We start from the raw sequence: 20,728 nt of genomic DNA on the forward strand, positions 1-20,728 counted from the left end.
GAGGGCTGCACGTCCCCAGGAGGGCTGCACGTCCCCAGGAGGGCTGCACGTCCCCAGGGCACATCTTCTGGCACCAGCCACCTGTGCTGGGGCGTTCAGCTGGGGACCAGGGCTCGTTGCTGCAGATGAGCACGGTCAGCCTGCGCAGTCACCACCTGAAGGACTGGAGCTCCTCAAATGCTCACTAAGAGCCAGACGGCACTGACCACCCCCAGCCTGTTCTTCAGCAGGTGCTGGAGGCCCTGGAGACGTGGTGCTGTTCTGATGGTCTTGACAGCTCTGCTGTGGTTCTGGGATGAGATTTGCACTGATTTTTTTATTTTTTAATACAACTCCTGCTTTCAAAACCCTGTACTAGAAATCCCACCTACGTTGAAAACAAAACTTGTACTTCACCACTTCAGGCTGGGTTTTGAGGCCAGGCTTTTATCTTGGTGCTGCTTTCCACAAGGCTGCGTGCCCCAGCGCTGAGCCTCTGCCCTGGCAGGACTGAAGCCTGCCCAGAGAGCTTTGTCTGATATGAAGGCTGTTCAGCAGCAGCCCGGCTGGCTGAAGGGATTAAAACTGGCATATAAAAGATTTCTCGTTAAAATAATGAGAAATTTAGAAGAGAGTAAACACTTGTATTAAGTATTTGTTGTTCAGAGCAGCTCTGAATACTTAAAATACTTCCGAAATCCCGTTGCCTTTCAACCCAGGTTTCTCCTCCTGAATTTCTATTTCAAGCAAATAGCACAGGGTTAGCGCGGAAGGGGAACGATACCAGCGCCGCTGTTCAAAGGCTGCTTCGCTGGCTGGGTATTTATGGGAGACGTTCAGAAATGAGCAAGCACTTGAAAGTCGATGTATTATTTATTATTGTAGCTGATTAAGAACCACTTGAAACCTTTTGGTTGGTGTCACAGCTCTCACGCTCTCCCAAGCAGTGCTCCGGCAATGTATGTGCTGGGACTTGTCTCGCTTAAACCTTGCTGCAGATGGAAGTGCTGCTGTTGAGATCTGGGAGTCGGGGCTCTGAGAGGTGGAAGGTGACTGCACGGCCCCGGGTGCCGGTGAGTGAGATCTGCACAGAGGCAGGACTGTGAGACACCTGGTGATGCTCAGCCCTCCGAGCCCTGGCCGTGGGACTGCTGGCCTTGCTCTGGGGAGAGCTCAGTGTGTCTGTGTGGTGAGGTGGTGCCAGTCAGGAGTAAAACGTGACTCCCAGGCATCAGGCTGCTAGCAGGACTCCGGCTCCCTCTGTGTCCAGTGCCGATTCCTCCTCCAGAGCAGAGTGGAAAATGGCAGAGTGATTGCTTGAAAAAAGGAGGTGGCTGACCTGCCCCGTGCTTGGAGATGGCATCCATGGGCTGGGCCATGTGGCCAGCTCCACGTCCTCCTGGAGCCATCGTTAGACATGGAGGTGGTTCAGCACTGTCTCCTTCCTGCCCAGTCCCCGGAGCGCTGGGTGTGTGAAGCACAGCTCCCACCTGGCAGGACCTCCGTACGTAGTGTGCGCTCCTCAGCCTGTGCCTCTAACAAGGCCTGGGCCGAGGAGGCGTGTTTTGAGGTGGTTATTTTGTTCTGAGCTGCACATCTGGAGGAATTGCGGGGTAAAACCAACTTGGGGGGGAGGCGGCACTTGCTCTGTCTTCCGCAGAGGCAAGCGGCGAGCTGCTGTCTCAGGGCCTGAGTGACCCGATGCAGTGACGGCCAGCTCACGGTGCAGTTTTAGATGTGCTCAGTGGGAAGAGTCCCCTTCCCTCACTTCGCTATAGCAGCCTGAGGTGGGCCAGCTGAGCATCAGCCAGCCGAGTCTGAGCTGCCCCACAGAGGTGGTCGTTTAATCACCCTGCACAAAAGTTTGCAGACTGCTGCCATCAGAACATTCCCATAACCAAACTGATCCTCCGGGGGGAGAGGAATGAGGGGGCCTGCAGCGAGTCATGAGAGAGAGAGACGTAGGAGAATGCTTTTTATGGATTGACTAATTTTTGGTGCAGAGGCGGCAGTGTTGTATTTAATTCTAATTTGGGGACTTGGGGGAACGCGTGATTGACACCCAGCGAGGAGGGCAGGCTGCTGTCTCACCAGGTTGCCATTCCCACGCCGTGTTTACCTGCCAGTAAGGTTCCCGGGGAGCCCTCTCCCCCTGGGTGCCATTTGCCCGTTCGCCACGGCTTCCCCTCAGCCTCTCGCAGCTTCCCAGAGCCAGCAGCACTCAAGGGGCCCCGCCAGCACCCACAGCTGCTGGGAGCAGCGTTGGGGTGCCTTCGGCTTGGTTCTCTTCAGCTGGTTTGCACTTGGGCTTGATTGTCTCCATTGTCCTTGTGTGCGCAGGTGGGCAGGAACCTTCTGCCTTTAAGTCACCTGGTGGCTCGCTCCTACCCAAATACACCGGAGCCACCCAGCCTTGCTCTGGAGAGGACGGACTGCTGGCTCTCTTGTCATTAAAACGGCCGAGAAGAATTTTGTTTGGCTGCTGTGTAAGTTTCAGCCAAATGCTTCCTCTTGGCCCTGTCCATTCAATTAGGAGCGCGCTGAGTGCCGTGAGCCTGAGCAGCCTCGTTGCAAAGTGACCAAAGTGTGCAGGACTTCGGGGAGCCTCTTGGTACTGCCGTGCAGGGCTTGTGCTGATAACAGCAGCAGAGGTTGAGCCCAGTCCCCGGGGAGCTTTCCAGGAGCCTGATTAATCAGTTTAACGATGGATCTGGGCTTTGGTTTGGATCTTTTTCACGAGAGTCATATTTTGTCCCTCTCACAGTAGCTGCGGGTCATGTAAGCACAAGCACTGCTGCTGCCCTAACTGCCTCAGGTCTGTCCGTGCCTGTTGCGTTACGGCTTTGCAGGAGCAGCCGTCACCATGGCATCGGAGCGCTTCCTGTGCCAGAGCCACTGGATAAATGCACACGTACATGTGTGCGCGCTTTTTTTGCTCTGGTGGAAGCTGCGAAGACATTCGGCTGGAAAATTGTGTTTTTTGCATGGTTGTATTCCCCAAATAGTTAGCTGTGCAAATAGCTCTCTTCTGCTCGTGCTGGGTATGGCTCTGCTTGCTCCACGTGCTGCTGAAAAGAGGCAGCTTTCCACGGAGCTATGAACCAGACCCTGTGCGAGCAGGATTTTGCATTTCATTTGTGGTTCATACTGCAGGGGTGGCAGGGCAAGGTCCCACCGCACCAGTGCCATACCAAGACACAGTCAGTGACAGCCTGACTTGAAGCCTTCTCATCTAAAGGTCGGGGTATAGGAAGGGGAGGGCAGGAATTAGCAATCCTGTGCTGGGGAGGCAGGAAAGAGGAGCAGGGAGAGTGCAAGTGGTTCAGCAGGCACTTGTGTCCCATGGGCAGGCCACAAGTGCTCTGCCTGGCTTTGACCTTCTGAAAAATGCAAGGCAGGTTAAAAAACAGCTCAGGGAAGCAAGGCACTGCGAGTGGAGATGCGGATGTTTGCAGTAACAGGACCTAAAGGCAGCGTGGCACAAGGTGCAGGGCGGCATAGAGCTGGGTGAGATGGAGTGGCGACGAAGTTGCCTCGGCTGCAGCCGGCAGCACTGTGTGGAGCAGATCCAGGGCAGGGGCAGGGCAGTGGCAGCTGCTCCCAGCTCGATCCTTGGGGAGTTTTGTCGCTACTGACTTTGGTAAGTGCAGGAAGGAGCCTTCCAGGGGTGAGAAACCCATGTGAAGTGGGCAGCCTCCCAGGGATTTGTGCAGGGCAGAGGTCAGCAAAACCTCGCTCCAGTTGGAGCAGAGCGAAACCCTCAGCCTGAAACCAGGGACGTGGGAGGCTGGGTCTCCACGAACCACTTGGTTCTAGGTGGTTTCCTACAGATTATGTCCTCTCTCTGGTCCCCTCGGAGTTCAGTACCAGGCAGGAGCTGCAGCTGTGTGTGAGGGTGGCCCTGGCAGCGGCCCGGCCGTGCCCCCCAGCCAGGTGCAGACAGCTGAGGGAGCACTGCAGGGGTGAGGCTGCCCTTGTATCTCCGCAGCACGCTCCCAGGGGAAGGTGCCCTGATAAAGGTGCCCTGATAAAAGTAAGCTCCTTTCTCCCTACCTCCCTCTCCCCCAGGTGCAGCTGCTGGCCTGCTGAGCGGATCTGTGTGCCTTTGGGCTGCTTGCCACCACAGCCAGAGGCAGGTGCTCGGAGCGCAGAGGCGGGGAGGCAGCCCGCAGCCCTCCGGCAGCCACTGAGCGCCTTCGGGGGAGCTGGAGGCTGCTGGGGAGGTCTCGCTGCCTCCTCTGTACTCAGGAGAGTGGCTTGGAGAGGGACAGGCAGGCAGAGCGGTTATCCCAGCGGGGAGCAGGCAGATCTCACGGTGCTCTAACCAGCCAGGAGCGGTAATTGCCCTTTAGTTTGAAAGATGCCTCGAGTGGGGGAGAAGGGCCATGTTTGCAGCAGTGAAGTGCAGGGCAGGGGAGCTGCTGTGCGCTCTCCTTGAAGGCTGTTGGTTTTCCCTTCCCCCTCCTTAATGCATCCGATCCAACATCACGGAGAGCAATAGAAGATGACGTGCCAGTGGGATCCGGGCTGTCAGCTTAATTCTGCGTGCTGTGCAGGCGTGTGTCAGTGCGTGCCACCCTGTTAGCAGCCACTCCGGGGACACAGCTGCCAGACCTGGCTTCTGCAGGCAGGGGCTGAGCCGTCAGTGCCAGAGCCCTCACCCTGTGCGTCCCCCCCGCCGGCAGCTTGCGGGTGCTGAGCACTGGCACGTCCCTTGCCACCCCCCACCTGCCCCTCACGTGGAGCTGTGCCGTGGCCGCTGGATTCAGCACAGGGTGTTGCAAGGTTTCCTCTGTGCCAAAGGGAATAATGAAGACAAAGCAGCCTCAGCTCCGCGGAGGAAAGCCGGTGGGGCGGATGGCCGTTAACATCGTTAGTCTGGCACAGGCAAATTGTGCGTTCTCTCCCTGGTGAGAAATCTCTCTTCTCTTCCTTTATGTCTAAAGCAGGGCTGGCCGGTTCTGTGAAAACCCTGCTGCGCTCACCTGGGTGTCTGCTGAAGGCTTCACAAAACCCACATTTTGTGTGTCCCTGAACGGCAGCAGAGCTGTGGCCGTGTGGTGCCAAGCCCTTGGTCACGGCGTTTACTTTGACAGACCAATTGAAATTATTTCTGTAAAGTTATTCCACTTTTTGGAGGCTTTTATGTGCTGCGCTAATTGAACGTGGAGAAATTAGCTGCTCCATAGAAAGGCTGGACTGTAAGACAGGTCGGACAGACCAATCGTTCCTGCCAGCATGGGTTGCCCGGGCTGGCTGGGGATGTTTTGGTTACTCCCTGGTGGTGGCCCAGACGTGCCAGGGCCTTTGGGGAGAGAGCTAGACCCGCTTCTGATCTTAAGCTCCCAACTCCACCTGTGCCCCGGTGCTCTGTTTCCCTGCCCGTGATGCATCCCACAGGGCGTTGGTGAGGATGTGACACGTTAATTTTGGGAGGTGCTGAGTTTCCTCCGGAGTGACAGGATGTGCAGGTACCATTTTAACTCGATGCTTTTGCGGCTCCGTATAAGAGCTGTGTAAGAACAGAAGGATGTCAGAAGAGTCTGGCTGCAACCTTGGCACCTGCCCACACGGAGCCCCACTGCCTCCGGGAGCTGGGGCTGTGTTTGTAGGGTGCTGAGCCGAACGAGAGGCTGCTGCCAGCAGCCTGTACATGTCTAACCCAGGCGTTAGCTGAGGTTGGAGGTGTCTCAGGAGTGGACTTTCAGAGCACTTTAAAATGCAAGCTCACAACTTGGCTTTCCTTGACTCCCCAGCGCAGGGTTTCCTAGCAGTGCGCTGCCTACCGCAGCGTGACAAGTTCAGCAGCAATTACCTGGCGTCTGAAATGGGAGCCCCTGCAGGACCTTCGAGTGCTGCGGCATTGCCATCAAAAACGGACAAGTGATTTAGGTAATGAAATGATTTGCATTTGGTCATGAATTGAGTGAGGCTTGGAGAGCTGATGTGCTTATTCATCAGCTGACTCACGTCTTAGTCACTTGAGAATGAAGTGCTTCTCCTTTTGGGTGCTTCCAGAACGGCAGGGGTAGAGATGAGCTTAAAATTTCCACCCCTCCCTTTAATATTTTTTTGAAGTATCTAAAAAAAGAGTGATTGTGGGAGGGAAGATAATGCAATTAACGCAAGGCCATGGGAAGGAATGTGATGGGATGGTTTGTGAGACAGAAGCTGAAACAGTTCTCTCTGCCAAGCAAGGTGCATCCCAAGAACTTAGCCCGAGTTTTGTAGCAGTGCTCGAATTTGGGTCTTGGCTTCCTGGCCAGGCAGAGTGAGCTCATGCCTCAAGTCAGACTTCTCAGGCTTTGTTCTCAGGGCACTTGAGTGAGTCCCCATTGTCAGTACGAGTCTGAGCCTATTCTCCCGTGCCACCAGCAGCGCATAAAAGCTTGTTTAGATGGGAGCTGGCCCCTGAACCACTCTGAAGATGTGCAAATAAGCTCTGCTGTTCTCAGCTTGTATTTGTTACTGCCTTTTTCCATTACAAGACTATTGAAGAGGTTGACTTGAAACCTGCTTGTTGAGAAACATGCACGTGTTTAAGCAAGTGAACAGGATACCTGAGAACCTGAGGGAACAATGGAAAATGACTCGATAAACCTGGCAGTGGGTCATACATCAGCAAGCAAGCTGAGGTTTTCCCTTTTTTCCTTCTAATCTCCCAGCTTCCCTTTCTAATCTCAGTCCCCCCGCAGCAAATACAACACGGGCTGCTCCTCATCCAGCCGGGTGAGCTCAGCGCGGCACGTCGTGGTCTCTGCACCTCGCCTGACCCAGCAGCTGGTGGCAGCCCAAGTGGGAGAGCTGCGCAGAGCGGCACGGGGCAGTGCTGACGGGTTTGGCGGGGGCTTTCCCATGCTGGGAGTGGTAAAATTCCTACCAGTGCTGCAGGTGTCAAAAAGGATGTGCTGACCAGGAAAACCAGGTCACTGATCACAGCTCTGGTGCTGATGGGCTGGTTTCTATCAGGAATGATGATGTGGGGGTGTAACAAATGATGCTGGCATTAGATCTACTCCTCCAATGGCGTGTCCAGTTAGAGGAAGAGTACAGAGGCAAATAAAGGAGCCAGAGGTCAGTAATGAGAATTTCGGGGTTCTCTCAGCGACCTTTGCAGAGCCATCTAAGCCAGACCGTCTCACCCCGACTGCTGCAGCTGTTCTCCCACCCCAGGGGAGGAGGCAGCGTCTGGAGGATGCGATAGGTGAGGGCAGGTGGCAGATAGCATGTAAATGGGAATTTCCCAGGGAAATGGATTGGGCCACGGTTTCTAAACCAGGAAGCAGAGGAATGGGGTTTTATTGTTAAACAGAACTGGGGAAAGGAAAGCCCAAAATAGTTTTCTTGTGAGTGTCCTGTGGCAGGTACTAGAGAAAAATTCACAGGCTCGTGGGCTTTAAGGTCTCTGTAGCTGTGAGCTAGATCTCCTGGGCCACAAACGTGGCTGACTTGCCCAGCCATCCGTCTTGGAGAATTCAAGTGCAGAGGAAGTTACCGCTTCCTCAATAAGCTTCCCAGTTTGTTTTGCTTTTATTAATTTCAAAAGAAGTGTCTTTGTGTTCTGTTTTACAGCCTACCGCATTTGCAAAACTGTTACTAAACCTCAAAGGCTGTAGATGATTATATATGTGATAATGTAGTAATAATAAGAAGGCAAATTGTAGTGATTTGGTGGTGTTACTGGTCAGAAAACCTTCCAGGTGCAGTTTCTACCCTTGCAGGTAGAGCTGCAGATGCAGCTGCCTCCAAGGTGGGTTTATTTTTCCTTTCAGCCATCAGTGAGCAACTGGGACGTCTGGAGAGCGCTGTGCTCCCTGCGCCCACATGCACCTCTCATGGGCTCGAGCATTGCAAAGCAAACCAGCCCTGGTGGTTTGGGGCCTGGGCAGGGCGGTGGGAGAGGAACAAAGCAGGAGCTGCATCGAGGTGCTGCTGGAGTACCTGCAGCATCTCCAGGACACACGGCTCACGGTGGCTCTGGCCGTGGGTCACATCTTGCTTGAGCAGCTTGTGCGGGTGGAGGGAAGAAAGCTGGGCAGAGGTGCCCCCCCCCCCCCCAGGGGATGGATGTATTGAGAATTATGCCAGTGCTCCTTTGGCCTCAGGAAGAGCTGGAAGTGCAAATGTGGAGGCAAGCATGGTTGTCCTCCCCTCCTGGGACAGGAGCCCTGGGACAGCTCCGTGGCTGGGCAGCACTCCTGTTCCGCACGTGAGACACACGGTCACCCAGCCGCTCACATGAATCTAGTTCCTCATTTCTGAGGCCGCATTTTTCAATGCTGTTCACACTTCAGTGCGGGAACATCGTCCCTCCTGATGTCCTGGGACTGTAGTTAAAGTTCAAGTGTGCGCTTAAGTGTTTTGCTGGAGCGGAGCCGACATCTGCAGCACAGAGACGAGCACTGTGGGGTGGAACTCAGTGGCTGCACCCAGACTAATTGCTCTGAGATGCGTCCTGGAAGGTGCTGAGCACCCTGGCGAGGAGCCAGCAAGGCTTTTAAACACATGCTTTCCTTTTTCTCCGCCTTGTTACCAGTTTTGTTCTTTGATTTCTCTCCCCCTGGCAACCAGGAGGATATCTGAGTAGCTAGCGCTGTGTAACTCATCTCCCGGCGACATGCTGACCTGCGCCGCGGGGATGTCTCCTGGGACAGCTGACGGGAGCAGGTATTGTTGCCCCTGTCTGAGTCCATTGGCTTTAGGTCTTCTTTTCTTTTCTGTGCTCTCCTGCTGGGCATGGGGCAGGCCACGCTGCACAAGCAGTGGTCAGAGTGTGTTTGCAACCCACACGCCATGTTTCCACGTCTCTGCTTGCTATCAAACTGCACAGACCGTGGTTGTTTCCCTCCTTCCCTCTTAACCTGGACTTGTGTTCCTCTGCCTCAGTAATTTTTGGAGGCAAACTGGGAAATTCGGGTTGTGGTTCGAAGTGGCATTGCCTGCAGTGCTCTGGACAAGGGGTCTGGGGTCTGTTTGCTCGTGGGGTTTTTAGGGTGGTGTTCTTTAATTTGCCTGCTGTGTGCATCAGAGGCGTTATGGCCCCAGCTGGAGACCAGGAAGGAGGTTTTAGCTCTGCAAAGGGGCAGCCCCCTGCGTTCTGCCATCGCTGTCAGCTCCCTCCCTGCTTCTTGAGCTGTGGCAGCTCCTCGGTAGCTCAGTGTGCTTCTCTGAGCCGGGAGCGGGGCTTGGGCTGCGGAGCGGGGCTCTCCTCCAGCTCCCAGCAGGAGGGTGAAAGGGTTCCCCAACCTCTTGGCTCAGGGTGGGGTGGAGCAGGGGGTGCTGGCTGACTTCTGTGCCCTCTTCCCCTGAGGACAGGCTGTGCTGGCTGGGAGGGATTGCAGGCTGTCTGCAGCCTTCCCCCGGGAGGCAGAGGGGCGGCAGGCTGTCTGCAGGGCAGGCTCATCAGAGCCTCGAGTGTCTCAGGCTTCCCTGAACCCAGCCGCAGGCTTGCTGTGATTTGCAGGCGGGACCAGCTCAGACATTCAGGCTGCTGAGCTCTCAGGAGAACAAGGTACAGCGATGGCGGCCCAGCAGGTGAAGCAGGCTGGAATCCTGTGCTGCCATCCAAAGCACACCTCCCTCAGCAAAGGAACGTCTTCGTACCAGCAGGTTTTCTCCTCTTCCTCCTCTGGCACCTGCTGGCCCCAAATGTGCCTTTTTCTCTTCTTGGTTGTAGCTCTGCAGAGCCAACACAGCTGAGGGATGGCTCACATCTTCTTCAGATGCCTCAGAAAGGCTCTGGTGGGTCGGGTACAACTTGGGCTGCTTGTCCTGAGCCATGGAAAATGGGGACGCTGCTGTGGTGTCCCAGGGCTGCCAGCACCCCAGCTGAGGCTGCCTGTTGGATTTGGGCTTGCTGTGCAGAGCCAGAAACATGGGAGTGCAAAGTGGGTGCCCCAGGGTGGTGTTTTCACGTGTTTTTCCAGGTAAAGCTGCACCTGGAGAATGTCTCACATAGGTGGATAGGCTGCGAGGCCTTTTTGTGCTCTGACAAGTGCCCCAACTTCTGCAATAGCATTACAGGGACTCAAAAGAAGAGCTTTGTGCTGCAGCTTTTGCCTAGTGCCTCACTGGATAATCTCCAGTCGTTGACCTTGGGGCTTTGAAAGTGCATTTTGGCTTAGAGAGCTAAAGCTTAAGGCTTCAAAGGAATTGGGAAACCTGCTACCCTTCAGATCTCCAAGCAGCAGGGGTTCTGTGTGCAGGCACCAGGGGAACCGACAGGGGTCACCTGGCTGGGACGCCGGTGGCTCTCCGCTGTCTCGCATGCCTGGAGCCTGCTCGCCCTGCGTGGGGAGCCTCCCCACTTCTGGGTTTGTGCAGGCTAACGGAGGCCGTGCTGGGGTTTCTAAAGAAGTGAGGGTTATCAAAAGCTGGGAGTTACTCATGTTGAAATACCGCAGATAATTTGAGCTCTGGATTCGAAGTCCGTTTGTCTTATAGCTGCCGCTGCTTTTGTCTTGCTCTGTGTAGTTCTCCCTTGACTCACCTCTTGTCTCGGGGCGTGCTGCAGACCTTCAGCACGTGGATGCTTAGAGATGGGTGTTGGGATTATTTCCCTGATTAAAACTCTTTGCAGAGATCACCTTGAAGAGAAATCTGCACTCATATTTGAACCGCCGGGAAGAAGAAAGCCTGCTGTGTTCTGTGCTGTACGTTTTTATTGGAGACTGGCAATCCTACAACAGCTGGAAATTAATGTTTGTAAAATGCTGGACAGGCTCCTCACTGCGGCCTTCCACAGAACCGAGCAACTTAGATACATCCCCTGAAATACCTCCGCATCTCTCACAGGCAGCTGAAAGCTTTTTCCTTATCTGGGAGGAAGATAAACCTCTAAGCCCAACAAGTATAAATGTGAGCTTGTTCTGTCTGGCGGCTTGTTCCGTTTAGTGTGGATGCTTCTTAGACAGCCCTGACTTCAGCAGCTGTCTGTGCTGGGAGATCTGAGGCTGCCGAAGCTGTGTGATGCTGTGCTGCTGAGCTGTTTGTGTACATTTCCCCCAGTCCCACTTTGCTGCTCCTAAACTAGCCCAGCCTTGTTCTGCGGTGATTTGCTGTTATACCATTACATCCTCCCATGGTGTGCAGCACCGGGGGGGCTGAGCTCTGCCAGCACCTCGAGAGCAGAGGAAACCAGCAGTTGGATCGGGAAGGTGCTGCTGGGGAGGAGGCAAGCAGGAGCCGCTTCCTCAGCTGAGCCTGAGAAAATGTGCTGGTGAGGCAGATAAATTGGAGAGGGGAGGAAAGCAGCAGCCTGGAGGCTGTCCCTGCTGGGTGCCAGCGGGCAGCAGCGGGCAGAGACACCGCTGTCGGGAAAGAAGCCTGTCTGAGCACTTCTGGGTTGCTGCTTCCCTCCTCCCTGTTTCTTTACTTCACCAGCGTGCACTGGAGGCTCAGCTGCTCAGGATGGTGCTCAGGCTCACGGGGCCTCGCTACAGAACATACCCCAGGCATGGGCACTTGGGTAGGAACACAGCCGCGGTTGAGCTGGCAGAGGTCCTTGTTGGGAACCCCTGGCTTTGCCTGTAACCCGAGCAGGCGTGATGCGGAGAGCTGACAGCAATGCCACACAACCTGTTTTCGGACCAAGACTTCTGTAAACTCATACCTGCAGGAGGAGGTGGCGTGTTTTCCTCCCTGCTGCTTCTCTCTGCAGCTTTGCAGTCCAGCTGGGCAGAGGAGGAACCGTCGGATCTGAGGTGCCAGCAGGTGTACTGACTGTTGGCAGCAGGCAGGGGAGAGGGCTGGGAGAAGCCCCAGCCCCATCTGAGGGACGTGTGCTCCTCTCCCTTGGCCTCCATCGAGGTGAGAGCAAAGCCTGGAGGCAAACGAGCTACCTGGGTTACTTGGCTTGCACAACAACCTGTTTACCCATCCTTTCTCCAAAAAGAAACGTGGCCAAACTTGACAGCTGACCGGGAAGAGCAAACTCAGGCCTGGCAAGAGGAAAGTTTTCCCGTGCCTTTCCCCTTGGCGATGGTAAGGGCCGGGGGAATCTTTGCTTTGGGGGAACCTATTGCCCTGTCACACAGCCCAGGGGACAGGGGTCACTTCTGCTTTGGGGCTGGAGTACGGGAGCTCTGTGTGCCTTGGGAAGCTGGGTTTGCCCCGTGTTGCTGGAGGCCAGGGCGCTGCAGGGGTACGAGATGAGCACACTGCTTGCCAGCAGGAGGGGCAGAGAGGGGAACTGCAGGGACGTGCTGGGGCAGGGCCAACCAGGGACTGTAACAGTGGTGCTGGGCTTGGAACATCCCCAGGTGAGGAGAAGCTGCGACAGCTGGGATTGTCCAGCCTGGAGAAGAGAAGGCCCAGGGAGATCTCCATGTGTGTACATGCCTGATGGGACGACACAGGAAAGAAGCCAGAGCCAGATTCACCTCTGCAGTGCCCGAGGAACAGACTGGAGGCAATGGGCACAAGCTGCAATGCAGAAAACTCCACTTAAAAAGAAAAGAAAAAAAAATGCCATTTATACTGTGCAGCAGTAAAACCCTTGAACAAATTTGCCTCGGAAAGGGAGCAGGAAAGCTCTTCCTCACGGTCAGGAGAAGGTAGGCACAGCCAGGTGCAGCGCGTGGCCCTGTGGCTCCTGCTCTGTGTTTTAACCTGTGCAAACAAACACCTCCTGTGCAGTGCCGCGGGCTGCTGGTCGTGCTGGCCAGCATGCAGCCCCAGCAGGGAACAGTCCCGGAGCAGCCTCTGCCTACGCTGGTTTGCCATTTTTCAGGGTCCCAGCCTAGAGCGAGGGAGCTGGTTGCCTGGCTGGAGGCTCCCCGCTTCCCGAAGCCCTTCCTGGCAGCTCAGCTCCTCAGGAGTGAAAAGCAGACCTCAGGCTAAAAGCAGGGGGCAGATGCCCTGTGTTGTCTGCTCCTGCAAAGCTGTTGGTGTGCTGCCTCGCTCAGTGCCGTGCCTTGTGCCTTCGGTTCTATTTCTCCCTTCTCCTCCTCCCTTTCTCTCCATGCTACAGGAGGTGACAGAGTTAGATCGTGCCCATGGAGGCGAGGACTGGTACACCATTCGGCTCCCCTGGAATTCTTCGTTTCAGTTTGTTCATCGCTGCGTCTTCTCCGTGGCAGTTCTGAGGCCTCGTTACGGACTGCAGCGGCAGATGGCTCATCCGAGACAAATCCCGTTCCCATCAAACAGCTTCTTGCTTTAACTGCCATTTACCTTCACATGGCACAGACATTTGAAAAGTCATTATTGCAATGAAGACCCTAAATATTAAAGACTCCCTGACTCTGAGGCGGTTATTTTGCTCGTGAATTGATTGGGTCTGGCCGCTGCCCTGCTCATTAATACTTGTAAAATAATCCAGCCCTCTCAAACGCCGCGTAATCTGACATTCTCGGTTATTTTTTGAAGCACCCCCTCGCCGGCTGTTTCAGTGCCACCTCCAGCAAGCTGTGCTCCCTGCCACGGCTGCCCCCTCTCCAGGGACTCGCCCTGCCTCTCAGCTCAGCAAGTGACAGTAACCGTGACACTTCTCCTCCTCCCTGCTCAGCTTTGCCTCCGAGGCCGCTCCCTTGCTGCACAAATTCTGCACTGACCCTGCAGGTAGCCCCTGTGCTGTGAGCACACGGTGCTCGTGCCCAGCCATGCAGCCTCGGGCTGTAGCAGGGTGTGCTTTCGTTGGTGCTGGCCAGAAGGCTTCTTTCCTAGGGGTTATGGGCTTCAGCTTTTCCTGCGCGAGGTACCAGTTGTGTTTGGGGGATTTCCTGCACTCCTGATGGCTTTTGGAAGAGGAGGTTTGGGGGTGCAGGTTCTGAGGTCCAGGTCAGTCAGGATAGTGCCAGACGGGAGCAAGAAGGAGCAGCCTGGGAAGCCAGGCTCTCCTGAGTTCTTACTCTTCTGACAGCAAACATGTGAGTGATGTGCATGTTCTTCAGCTGTGTACATGTCCCCAGGCCCAACTCCTCCGTATTACTGTCTGTAGGGTCTCGTGGAGGCAGGCAAATGACCTACGTGGCTGGGAACGTGCTGGGATGTCTGCTGCGTGGTCACGCAGCACGACCAGGCTCAGTGCTCTCCTCTCACACCAACCTCCTCCGTCCTCCTGTCCTTCCTGGGCTAACGTCAGGCCCACGCAGCGGCTGGGCTCCTTCCCCTGCAAGGCTTTTGTGTCGCTTGTCCCAAGGGCAGAGGGGATTTGTTATAATCTGAGGCCAGCTGCAGGGGTGCTGTGGCTGCGTGGACCTGGCCGTTGGGCTGTGCTGGCTGCCAGCACCGTGGGGGTGGCGAGGGGCAGCCTTTATTGCGTGGGTTTTGCTCGCAGTGGTGCTGTGCGGGCTCAGTGCCTCCCGCTGGCCATCCCCCGTGCCTCTTCGGCTGGGACTTGCTCCCCGTCGAATGAAGGTCCTGGCAGGGCTCCTGTTTTACCTGGGGTGCTCGGTATTTGTATCGATATGCTTAATACCACTGCTGGATTTGCATATTAACATCCCTGCTAGGTGGATTTGGCAGTCCTCAGGGTTTTCTTGCCCCAGGAATATCCTTAAGTAGAAACTTTTTTCTTCGGAGTAATTTTTGGTTGATTATTGCTTACATATGCAATTAGTATAATTGCATCTGATTATGCAAATGTGTTTAATCATATAATTAGAACGTGGGGCGAGGAAATATAATGCAGTCGGGGAAGCTTTTGTAAAGCTCCCTGAGCTCAGCGTGCCGTGCGCAGGGTGGTTGTTAGCGCTCCTGCCGTGGGCTGCTGGGCTGGGGGTTTCAGTTCAGCATCCGTGTTAGTTCCAGAACGTAGCTAAATGTGCTAGCAGTTATTCCCAGCATTGGAATCATACCCTTCATGGTGTAAAGGCTTGTTTTTGTACGATGATATCAGGAGCCTGCTGCTGAGCTCAACCCCACCACCTCACGTCTGCATGCATGCCTTGCCCCAGGAGCAAGAAAGCAGCAGAGCTGGCTTCTTCACCGAGGGGCAGCGAGGAAGAGGAGGACGAGGATGGAATAATGTGTCCTTGGGGTGCTTGTCCTTTGTGCCTCGGGGACTGTACTAGTCCTAAAATGCCTTTTGAACCTCCCCTGCCTTGGTAAGGCACGCAGACACTAAGAAAAAGGAGGCAGAAATGATGCATTTTCCAGGCGAAGAAAAGTGGCCGGGAGATGTTTGTTGTCATTCAGGAAATCTCGCAGGGGCAGGAGCCCAAACCCTGCTTTTCAGGTGTCTCACACGAGCTGGAATCACAGCAATACTGTTTCTTGTCATTCAGCGGTTGCTTTTAAAGCTGTGCTAGGAGCTTCACAGAAGTAATCAAAGTGCCTCTCTTTTATGATCTAATTTTCAGCTGTGGCACAACAGCCAGGCTCACTGCCAAGGACTGAGGAGAGGAAAAAAGACTTGAATTATCAGAGGATCGAGTGCAAGACGTGATTGTGCTCTGAAACAAGAGCCTAAAGCACAAACACTGCGCTCCTATTTAGTGTTTGAGCTGTGGGAATTTCTCCTGGTTCCAGTCGGGTCTGTACCTGAAGCAGTTTACCCTTGTGCCAGGCACGTAGGCTGCTCTGCTGTCCGGCTGCCCTGGTTGTCTCTGCAGGGGCTGCAGGGTTTGCAGGTACATGAAACAAACCCCTTGGCTCTTGGTGTCTCGTGTGGGGCTCGTGGCAGCTCAGCTGTTGTTCTGAATCCCCCAAATCAGCCTCAAATCCCCCATCAGCCTCCACATCCTGCAGGTGGCTGAGCCGCTTGGTTGGGGTTTGGGTGTGTGTACGAGGTTGTTGGCATCGGGGTGATGCCCGTGCGTCTCCCTCGTGTCAGGGTCGTGGGCTGGTGCTCGCCAAAGTCCTGCAGACCCAGCTGCAGAAAGGGGAGCTCAGGAGACACTCCGGGATGGAAATAGCCATAGGCCGTGGTGTTTGGTGCGGAGAAACAGCCTGGGCCCTGAAAGGGACTTGCTGACCTAATATTTCAAAAATGTCATCTGAGGAGCCCTTCGGGGCTTGGCTGCCCAGGCTCGGACTCGCCGCTTCTCTCCTTAAAGGGAGTTTCTGGCGCGGGCTGACAGCAGCAGAGCAGATCATTAATCCTTGCTGTGCTGCTGCGGGGGAACATCGGGAGGCAACCTAACGCAAGCCGCAGGTGAGGCAAGGAGGGCTGGGTGTGCCCAAGGCAGGGGTGGGTGCGTAGGGCTGGGGGACAGACCTGAAGGGTGCTGGTGATGGAGGTGGCATCCCGTCTGCAGGTCATCCCTCCCAGGATGTGGCTGGCTGTACCGACTGGGAAACTTGCCCTGATCCCTGACCTTGCTGCTGCATATCGAAGGAGCAGACAAAGCCTTCTGGGGTCTTTGGGACTTCTCTTTTGCCTCTGGGTCTTGCATAGTCAAGAGGCACCAAATGGGGTCGGCCTTCAAGCAGTGCTGCAGTGTGACGTGCCCCACACTGTCCCGCCAGTCCCCACGCTGTTGAGGAGGGCACTGTGGGCACCTGAGGAAGTCTCCAGCTCTGAGCAGGAGCAGGATTGCTGCCTGGGTGCTTCCCGTGCAAACTGCAGGTCTGGTTCAGTGCTCTCTTCTACTGCAAGGCCCCTCGGTGCCTGAGCACAGGGCAAGTGCGTGCTCAGGGACAGAAAGGGGAAGTGGGACGGGGCAGGCTGAGCACAGCATCATTCTTCTGAGCCTGGGAACTGTGGCAGACGAAGCTGTCAAGTCGTTTTCCTGGGCAGCCTGTAGCAAAATCAGGAAACCAAGCTGGAGATGCCGAGCCCAGGGCCCTGTAACCTCCACGTCCCTCCTGTGCGAACGTTTCTCGTTAGCCAAATGGAAGGACCGAGCAGCAAACCAGCTTCACCATCTCTCATTTTTCAGACAATGCTTTGAAATACGTTATGGAGCAGCACAATTCATTGCATTTGCTCATCTCCTGCTCCCACGTACAATACAGAGACATTCTCTCCAGAATCATATTCCCTCTAAAAGCCTGTTTTCTGCCGTGCTCTGCTCAGTGCCTATGAGGGAAACGTGCAGCCGCTTGATAAATACGCTGCGGAAAACACCAGCGAGGCGGCTGTCTGCCTGCAGGAGAGGAATAGCTGAAGGGAGAAGCAGTAAATCAGGTATGTGTAAGTGAATTAATTCTGCTCATATAAGCTTGTTTGCAGCTTCATTTCCTGGCTGGAGCAGAGTGCCCTGCTCTGCGGCAGGAGTTCACCGTTTGGGATCGGGCAGGTGGCCGGGAGAGGAGCACCGGCCCCGTGCTGCAGCAGGAGCCCCTGGAGGGCAGTCGTGGTGTCCCACAGTGAGCCGCATCGTGGGGCGGCCTGAGCAGCTCTGCTCCTTCCCCTTCTGTCTCACCTTGCAGAAATGATTGCCTTTTGCCCAGGGCATCCTGCCTGGCGAGGCTGCTCTGGGTGCGGCTGATTTGCTCTCTCAGAAACCATTTTTTTCTGATAGACTTCTGGAGGATTTAGCAGTGAAAAGGAATCCTTCGGACCAGCAGAATCCAAACCAAGCCCAATTGTACAGATGAACAGTTGTCCTCTCTAAGTCCTGCTGGATTTCTTGCAGCATGCTTCCAGCAGCGCTGTGTTGCGCTGCGATGCTGTATGGACCTGTTTGGTTTGATCTCGTGGACTGGTTATGGGGTTGACGTGAAGTTGGGAATTACCCGAGGATTCGCTTGGAAGCGTTACGCTTCGGGAGGCAGGGGGTGAGCTGGGCACTGCCCCCTCGGTTGGTGCTTCGCTGGGTCCCCACTTACAGCCGTTTGCCTGGCTGAACAGAACGTGCAGCGGGAGCTGGAGCGATCAAAAGGGATGAGAGAGACCCGCAGCCCGGCCCTGCAGGTGCTGGAGCACAAGGAAGGAGGCCTGGGGGGCAGGGGGCAGCTGGAGGCTTGCCATTTGCCCTGACCTGCCGGCCTGGTAACGGGAGCTGTGGGGGAACGTGGTGCGGGGGTAGGCAGAGAGGGGGGGTCTCACAAAGGGGATGGCACGCTGGGTTTTCTGTGGGTTTGGGGGCCGCGTGCTGGAGCCCAGCGCCCCTTCCCCTGCTGCTGCGAGCCACCCCCCGCTGCCTGCCTCCTGCTCTGGGGAGGATTTGTGCTCGGGGATTGAAGGGTTTAAATATAGTTTTAATAGAAGCTTTTAAAGCTGATTTCTCCGTTTCATTACTGCTCTGAGTGACTGACGTTCCTGTCAATTTGTTTCAAACATGCTACAGAAAAGACAGGAGAAGGGGGGAAGATTATTCTGGGATGGAGACGGAGAGGAGGGAGGTGAAGAGCAGGCCTGTGGGGAAGAACATGCTGGGGGAGGATTTTTTCTCCCTGTGACACTCGGTACATGGCGTGGTTGGCATGCGACCCAGGGCTACGCCTGCCATCCAGGTCTTCCTCCAGTTTCTGTACCGACGTAGAAGATTTTCTCGAGTTTGGCTGCTGTGCTTCTGCAGGGCACTGGGAGGTGGTTCTCCGCAGCAGCATTCAGCTGGAGATGTTTACCAGAGCATCGCTGGGCAGCTCCAGGCCAGGCTCGACCTCTGCTCCCTGCCCATGCCTGGGGAGCCCGCTCTTGTTCCCAGGCTGGTGGCTGCCTGCAGCTTCCTGAACTCACCTGGCCTGCCCTTCTCTGCGGAAACTGAGCGCAGCCAGCATGAAAACAGGGCCATGGGAGCGTTACCTGCCTTGTGTGGGTATTTACGCACCGCCTGCTTTGCCGGTAGCAAACCGGAGGTTGCAATATCTCGGTGGTAAGCCTGCAGTTCACGGATGCAGCGCGGGGTGCGCTGAGTAAAGCCGCGGGGGTCCCCCTGCTGCTCCCAGAGGTGGGCAGAGCGGTCGGTGATGCGTCCTTCAGCAGGTCAGTCAGGGCTGGCAGCCGGCTGCTGCAGAGGCTCGTTTCCTGCTCTGGACCCCACCGGGTAGACTGAATTCTCTGCTTTAGATCGAGACTGAAATTAGCGTGCAGGAGGCGGTGGTTTTATTCGGCAGCTTTGTGTGATGTCTTGTGCTGTGCGGGCCTTTTCCAAAGGAAAAGACAGAGCCCACGTGCCGATGATCATGAAGCTTTGGTGAGTTGCAGCTCTGTGTAGCTTTTACGTACAGCGGGCAGCGAGGCTGATGCGTGTTCGCACGTAGGCTGCAGCCATGGGGGCCTGGGCAGACCCCAGACCCACAGAGCCACTTTTAAATCCCACCTTGGCTGGGGAGGGTCTGCACGGACTGCTGGGGAGCCAGTCAGTGGCCGTGGCTTGGCTTCCAGGCTGCTCTGAGACACCGCGGGGCCGAGCAGGGCAACGGAGCCTGCTGGGGAGCCCTACATGGCTGTGGACTTGGTGTGCTGCGGGCTGGGTTTGGACGTGTACCAGGAGCTCTTGTCCCCTGTAAGAAAGAATTCAAGAGGCCATCGGGCTGACCCTTTACCCTTGGCTGGGGGAGAAGCCGCACTTCCCCGTACTGTAAACGCCGTCCGACCCGCTTGAGCTGCAGAAGTTAAAAAAAACTCAGATAAACTCAGATAAAATCTCATCCTTATCACTTGTGGAAGTTTTTGCATCTAGCGCAATGCTCGGCAGTGCCTCTCCTTCTGGGTGACGCCGCTTGTTTGCAGGCTGCTCGCGCCTCGCCTGCCCCTCTCGGGGAAGGAGCCGGGGGCTGCCTCAGCCGTGTCTGTGTGAGCGGCCATTACCGCCGTTACCTCTCTGTGTTTCCTTCCAGGTGTCTCGCGGAGCTGTTCCTCCTGCCACATGCTGCCGGTGAGTGCTAGCATCGCCGCTCTCCGCAGTGCCGCCTGAACCGGCCCCAGCGATGGGGGACTCTCCGACCAGCGCGGTGGGCAGAGGCACGGACGCGTGCTGCCAGGACACGCCGGTGGAGCTGGCAGAGCGGGTGGCAGCCATCGCTGTGGCTGTTAGCCCGGACAGAAGTGACCAAAATGGTGAGGACAACGCCGAAGAAAACGACACGGTCTTTTCTGAAAACGTAAAAGACATCCAGAGAAATGGAGTCAGCAGTGACGTGGGAACGACCGAGTTCCTGCCCTCCCGACAGCCCGAGGATGCTCACTGGAGGCACGGTTCCAAGAGACCTCTCGCTAGACCTGTCCTATCCAGCAGGAAGTTGTCTCTCCAGGAAAGGTCGTCGGGAGGTTATTTGGCTTCGAGCAACTCTCCAGGTTTTGGTGCTTATGCCACGGGGCCATCACCGAGGATAATGAGGAGACCAACGATCGAGTCCAATCGGGTCTCCATCTCGGATGCCGAGGTAGGCATGCCCTCCCCCTAACTGTGCTGTTGGGGTGTGGTAAGCTGTAACTGCTCACGGGGGCCTGTAGTCTTTTGAAGCAGTAAATCTGAAAGCAGTGTTCATTCTAAGGGGAAAAAATCCCTGAAACCAGGGATTATGCTCGCTTGAAATGGCCGAACACCTTTACATCCATCCCTGAACCTGACACGTGGCTTCTTCAACCCTCACCGGGCTGGGGCCCCTGGTGTGAAGGGGCCGGGCCCCCTGCAGTGTAACAGTAGCATGCAGGAGCCCCGGGAGGCTGCTCAGAGAAAGGGCTGTGGCCAAATGGATTCGCTTTGTGTCCCTGCAGCGCGCGCCCTTTGGGGGTTTATCAGTCAAGGCAGCTTTGCCGCTGGGATTTTATGGATTTAAGCTTCTGGAGATTATGTATCTCCTATTATGTTTTGCCATTATTGAATGCATGATTTAATTTTATAAAGAGCTTAAATGCACTGGTGTTTCCTGCTCCTCTCAGGATTTTCTCTTGTCTCGGAAGCGTTTGCATGGC

General features: G+C 55.6%; 1 protein-coding gene across 2 annotated transcripts in view; it reads left to right on the plus strand.

Annotated features, from left to right (window-relative positions):
• Positions 1-20,728, plus strand: part of CAMKK1 (calcium/calmodulin dependent protein kinase kinase 1) — a 93,504-nt gene that overhangs the window by 18,755 nt on the left and 54,021 nt on the right. The window contains exons 1-2 of one of the 2 annotated variants that reach the window (XM_035343051.1): positions 16,780-17,050; positions 19,651-20,196. In XM_035343051.1, coding sequence (XP_035198942.1) covers positions 19,741-20,196 — 456 coding nt within the window. In that variant the 5' untranslated portion in view covers positions 16,780-17,050; positions 19,651-19,740. Of the gene's footprint in view, positions 1-16,779; positions 17,051-19,650; positions 20,197-20,728 lie in introns of those variants that run through there. The other variant, XM_035343050.1, reaches the window with a different exon arrangement.

This window comes from Oxyura jamaicensis, chromosome 19 (genome assembly GCF_011077185.1).
Source record: "Oxyura jamaicensis isolate SHBP4307 breed ruddy duck chromosome 19, BPBGC_Ojam_1.0, whole genome shotgun sequence".
NCBI classification, from domain to species: domain Eukaryota; kingdom Metazoa; phylum Chordata; class Aves; order Anseriformes; family Anatidae; genus Oxyura; species Oxyura jamaicensis.